Source organism: Hyperolius riggenbachi, chromosome 1 (genome assembly GCF_040937935.1).
Source record: "Hyperolius riggenbachi isolate aHypRig1 chromosome 1, aHypRig1.pri, whole genome shotgun sequence".
NCBI classification, from domain to species: domain Eukaryota; kingdom Metazoa; phylum Chordata; class Amphibia; order Anura; family Hyperoliidae; genus Hyperolius; species Hyperolius riggenbachi.
This window is the reverse complement of record NC_090646.1, coordinates 7,985,426-7,991,691: the sequence shown is the minus strand read 5'-3', so window position 1 is coordinate 7,991,691 and position 6,266 is coordinate 7,985,426. Positions and strand designations below refer to the sequence as shown.

Below are 6,266 nucleotides of genomic sequence, written 5' to 3'. Positions count from 1 at the left end.
ATGTAGCTTTTTCTATATAAGCATCCTGTTTTCCTATTTGTATTGTCAGACTCAGGGGCAGTCATTGGGCAAACCTGAATCTTTAGAGAGTCTTGCTCAAGAACTAACTGAACAGGGCCTGGCTCCAACCAGGATGCAGACCCTGATCCTTTACATTATAGGTGTTTTTTTTTTTTTTATTATTATTATCCAGTACACTATGAACATAATTATGTTAATACCACTGATATATGTCAGTTTCTCTTTACATACCAGCAGAGATGGCCCGAACCTCCGATTTTCGATTCGCGACCTGGGTTCGCGAACTTCCACAAATGTTTGGTTCGCACGAAATTTCGCGAACCGCAATAGACTTCAATGGGGAGGCGAACTTGGAAGACTAGAGAAAATTATGCTGGCCAGAAAAGTGATGGATAGATGTTTCAAGGGGTCTAACACCTGGAGGGGGGCATGGCGGAGTGGAATAGACACCAAAAGTCCCGGGGAAAAATCTGGATTTGACGCAAAGCAGCGTTTTATGGGCAGAAATCACATTGAATGCTACATAGTAGGCCTAAAGTGCTTTAAAACATCTTGCATGTGTATACATCAATCAGGGAGTGTAATTAGAGTACTGCTTCACACTGACACACCAAACTCACTGTGTAACACACCACAAACAGCTGTTTGTGTAGTGACGGCCGTGCTGGACTGGTGCGCACCATGACAAGAATGCAGATGATGGCGGCTTTCGAGCCCATCTGGTCACCGTGCTAAGGTAGCTGAAAGACAGAACAGTGACTGTCTAGCTGATTGAATTTGGTCTGACCACAATGAAGCAACGACCTTATTATCTTTGGTGTGCCAACCCCCGAGACACTCATATAGCCGGCGGTCATTGCTTCATTGTGATATGCAAGCCCCTTCACCGTGGCAAGGTTCTGATCACGAAGGGGAATCTGGCACATGTACATGCCTTTTGCTTTGTTGTTGCAGCTGCAGTGCAGCCAGAAAAGTTAGGCAGGCACTTACACACACCAGAAAAATTAGTATAGTGGACGCTGCTAGCAGAGGCCTTAAAAATTCAGGAATCCACCTGGAGTCCTGGACCCTGTTGGTGGTGGCGGAGAAGGCAGTGAAGTGGCCTGCGGGTAGAGATGCTGTGTGGGGAGCGACTTAGTCTTGGGGCAGGCAGTCAGTCACACGGCGTGCAGGCAGAGATGCTGTGTGTGGGGACTGACTTAGTCTTGGGGCGGGCAGCAGCCATCCAGGATCCATGCCTCATTCATTTTGATAAAGGTGAGGTACTGAACACTTTTGTGACTTAGGTGACTTCTCTTCTCAGTGACAATGCATCCAGCTGCACTGAAGGTCCTTTCTGACAGTACACTTGAGGCAGGGCAAGACAGAAGTTGGATGGCAAATTGGGACAGGTCTGACCACAAGTCAAGCCTGCGCACCCAGTAGTTCAAGGGTTCATCATCGCTGCTCACAGTGTCTACATCCACACTTAAGGCCAGGTAGTCGGCTACCTGCCGGTCCAGGCGTTGGTGGAGGGTGGATCCGGAATGACTAAGGCGAGGCGTTGTGCTAAAGAATGTCCACATGTCCAACATCACCATGAGATCGCTGGAGCGTCCTGTCCTTGCCTGCGTGGAAATGGGAGGAGGATTACTGGCAGTGGTACCTTTGCATTGTGTTGTGACATCACCCTAAAACGCATTGTAAAGCATAGTTGTCATCTTGTTCTGCATGTGCTGCATCCTTTCTGCCTTCTGGTGAGTTGGTAACATGTCCGCCACTTTGTGCCTATACCGAGGGTCTAGTAGCCTGGCCACCCAGTACAGGTCATTCCCCTTGAGTTTTTTATACGGGGGTCCCTCAACAGGCTGGACAGCATGAAAGACGCCATCTGCACAAAGTTGGATCCAGACGTACTATCCATCTCCACTTGCTCTTCCTCAGTGATGTCATGTAAGTCCTCTTCCTCCCCCCAGCCACAAACAATATCACGGGATTTAATAGCACAAGCCCCCTGCGATGCCTGCTGCAGTTGTTCTTCTGCCGCCGCCTCTTCCTCCTCGACAGAATCACCTTCCTCATCATCCGAGTCTGACTCCTCTTCTTCCCCACACGACTCTTCTTCAGCCTCCTCCCCCTCTGTGCTGCCGCAATACATCTGGTTCTGATGTGAATTGATCCCACAATGATTCCTGCCATAGCTGTTCCTCTTCATGCTCCTCCACAGCTTGATCCACCACTCTACGCTCGGCACGCTCCAGGAAGTAAGCGTAGAGGATACTTCACAGTACAGTTTGGGTATCGCCTTTTTAGAGAAATAATTGTGGCCTGGTATCTTCCACTGCGGTGTCCCAATGGCCACAAATTTACGGAAAGCCTCAGAGTCCACCAGCTTGTATGGTAACAGCTGGCGAGCTAACAGTTCCGCCACGCCAGCTGCAAGGGGGTGACTGGCAGAAATTGGCTTCTTCCGCTCAAAGATTTCCTTCATGGACACCTGGCTGCTGTGGGCAGAGGAGCAGGAACCGCTCAAGGGCAGAGTCGGAGTGGAGGAGGGTGGCTGTGAAGGTACAAGGGAGAAAGCGGCTGAAGCTGCTGCACCTGAAGGAGGAAGTGGAGAAGGAGGGTGGCTATTCTTTTGTGTGCGGCTTTTGCTCAGGTACTCTTCCCGTTGCAGTTTGTGCCTTTTCTCCAGGTGCCTTCGTAAGGCACTTGTCCCTACGTGAGTGTTGGCCTTTCCACGGCTCAATTTTTGGAGACAGAGAGAACAGATGGCTTTACTCCGATCCAACACTGCTGAGCCACCCTGGGGTGTGGGCACTATGGTGGCCTCAGCAGCTGACGTTGAAGGGCATGTTGGCTGGCTGTCCATAGGTGGCGACCGGACACTGCCACCAGCTGTTTCTGAGGACGAGCTCCTACTGCTTCTTTCAGGAACTCGTCTCCTCCTACTCCTCTCTGACTCCCCCTCTGAACTGTCTCCCTGTTCATCTCCTCTATTGGGAACATACGTGGGATCCGTATCATCATAATCATCATAATCATCCTGCCCAACTTCGCTTGCATCAGACAACTCCAAAACTGCACCAACAGCAGGTACTTCATCATCCTCTTCCTCACACGTTACGTCCATAGTGTCGCCACCTAACTCAGATATATGAGGTGGTGTAACTTGCTTAGTGCCTTCATCTTGTTGTAGCAGTATTGGCTGTGATTTTACCACCAAATAACTCCAGCGGAGTGTCAAATGCAGCGGATGTGGTGCTTGTAGTAGCGCTGGTGGCTGCGGAAGATGAGGTGTTCTGTGTTGAATAGTCAACCACGTCCTGACAATCTTGGGAGGTGATTCCTTCTTCTGAGCACTGTACTTTGGGCCAGGGCCGCACAAAATCACATCAACATGACCTCCCACAGACCTGCCGGTGCCAGGTGGCCTTCCTCTGGGTCTGCCAAAAAAAAATGTATTTCCAGATGTAATTTTACTATTTGGCCACAAGATGCCCTCACAGCTCACTTTTGCATGCGGGGGGGGGGGGGGGGGGGACGCACATGGGAGCATGCACGATCATGCATACCAGGGCTGGGCAGAAGTGCAGGCTATCTGGACAGATATATCCATCCAGTTAGACTTAAGTGGTTAAAGGACTTTTTGTGGCTGCATTTTTTTTAACTCTTTGTGGAAATGAGTAAGGCTACATCACCTGGGGAGGAAGCGGGCATTTGGAAGTCTTTTAAGAGGGACTCTCAGATGCCGCCGTGACCCCCCAACAGGTTGTCCTGTGCATCAGAGTTTTGGAAGAGCCTAGTTCATGGATTGGACAATAGCTCTGGAGAGAGGCTGGAGGTTAGCCGGCCCTTTCTTCCAGAGCCTTCCATACCATGGACCAAATGGTGCTGGTATAGCTCAGGCTGCAGAGCTCCACGTGCTTTACTGTTGGTAATAATAATAATAATAATACACAATAACTATTTATTAATTATAAAGATGCCTTGACCCAAGTTTATTATCAATTCATCTCTGAGAAATAAACACACTAAATGAATTGCCAGTTTTAGGTTTATTTTGTTAGGAATATTCATATGAATGTTCAGGAAGTATGTTATCTCATTATTTCCCCATCATACGTTTCTTGGTGTTCAGCTCAGGTCTCATCAGCAGAATGTAGAGTTTGGGAAGAAATATACAGCCTAATATTCCAGCACTGGAGGCCAGTATGGCAAATACCTCCACAGCCACTGTGTACTTCCCTCTGGTGCTCACATAGGCCGGGATCATGGCAATCCAGACACTGCAGAACACCAGCATGCTGAACGTGATGTACTTGGCCTCATTAAAGCTGTCCGGTAATGTCCTCACCATGAAAGCCACAACAAAACTCACACCGGCCAGAAGCCCCATGTAGCTGAGCATGAAATAAAAGGCCAAAGTGGAGCCTTCATTGCAGCGAATGAGGATCTTCCCTTCATAAGATTCCATGTCAGACTCCTGAAATGGTGGAGAGATGGACAACCAAAGTGCACCATTCATGACCTGAATGGATGAGCAGATCAGCATGACGGCATTAGAGAGTGTCACTCCCACCCATTTCCTGCAGGAACTACCAGGCCTGGTGGCTTTGAAAGCGATGAACACCATGATGGTTTTGGCCAGGATTGAAGATAAGGAGACGGTAAAGAAAACTCCAGAGGAAATGTGTTGCAGCATACAAGTGATTTGTGTGGGATGACCGAGGAACAGGAACACACAGAGGAAGCTCAGCATGAGAGAGGAAATCAGAATGAAGCTGAGGTTTCTATTATTAGCTCTGACTAGGGGAGTATTACCATAGCAAACAAATACCCCAAATATGAAGAGTGATGCAGCAGAAAGTAAGATAGAAGATACTGAAACCACTAAAACTAAAACATCCTTCCCATATTCCAAATACTCCACAGCCTTGGCAATACAAAGAGTGTTATTATTATTGGGCCATTCCATCGCAGGACATCGCTGGCAGCTCTCACTGTCTGCAGAACAAAAGCAGGAGATACAATCACACACAACACACAACAGGAAGAACACTATCAGTTATAATGTTGTGACTTCTTTTTTTTAAGGATATTATAAAGTTTATAAACAGTATATACAGTATATACGTATGTATTTGGCTAGTGTTGGCTCTGCCCACTTTTTCTAACCCTAACACAAAATTACTCAATTACTCAATGACCAAGTTTGTGAGCGTTGTGGTCTTTGGCATCAATAATTTGCATTGAAATAAAACAAATCTGATTGCCTGTGGCTCCACCCGTTGGATAATGCAATACGGGAGATCTAATTGATTTATCTATATATATAAAATCGCATGTGGGTGTGTGTGTGTGTGTGTGTGTGTATGTATGTGCCGCGATCACTCGAAAACGGCTTGGCCGATTTGAACGAAACTTGATACACAGATCCCTTACTACCTGGGATGATATGTTCTGGGGGTCTCACGCCCCCCCCCCCCCCCCCCTTGCACACCTGGGCGGAGCTACAAAGAGCAAATCAGATTTCACCCATTCAAGTCAATGGAAAAAATGGAAAAGGCTGCCATTCTCACAGTAATCAAGCCAGAGTCCCCACACTTGGCACAGGTGGTCACTTGGTGACTGAGGTTACAAATCCAGGAAAAGTGGGTGGAGCATAAAAGAGCCAATCACATTTCAGCCGTTAATTTTAAATGAGAAAATGTAAACTGCAGCCATTCTTAGACTGTTAATCGCAGGGTTCTCACACTTGGCACACTTGGTCACTGGGTGAATGTGATTAAGATTCAAGAAAATGGGTGGAGCCTACAACAGCCAATCAAAATTCACTTATTGATTTTCAAGGGGAATATTTAAACTGCTGCCATTCTTACACTGTTAATGGCAGAGGCTTCAAACTTGCTACAGTCGTCATTAGGTGACTGGGGTCCAAATTCACTAAAGGGGCGGGGCCACATACAGCCAATCAGATTTCCTTGGTGGATAAACTGCTTCCATTCACGCATTTTTGATGCCAGGAACCTGAAAGCTCACAAACTTGGTCACTGAGTGACTGTGTGTCAAGGTTACAAAAAGTGGATGGAGCCAAAAACAGCTTTTACTGGGAAAATATAAACTGCAGCCATTCTTACATCATTAATAGCAGGGTTCTCAAACTTTGCACAGTTGGTCATTGGGTAACTGAGATTAAGATTTTGCAAGGTGGGTGGAGCCTAAAACAGCCAATAAAAATTTGCCTTTTGATTTTCAAAGGGAAT

At 47.2% G+C, this 6,266-nt stretch overlaps 1 protein-coding gene across 1 annotated transcript in view; it reads right to left on the bottom strand.

Annotated features, from left to right (window-relative positions):
• Nucleotides 1-4,108: 4,108 nt before the first annotated feature.
• LOC137524508 (vomeronasal type-2 receptor 26-like) overlaps nt 4,109-6,266 on the bottom strand; it is a 47,270-nt gene continuing 45,112 nt past the window's right edge. Inside the window, exon 2 of the mRNA XM_068247679.1 lies at nt 4,109-5,007. Within this exon, the coding sequence (XP_068103780.1) occupies nt 4,109-4,978 (870 nt within the window). The 5' untranslated portion in view covers nt 4,979-5,007. The remainder of the gene's footprint in view (nt 5,008-6,266) is intronic.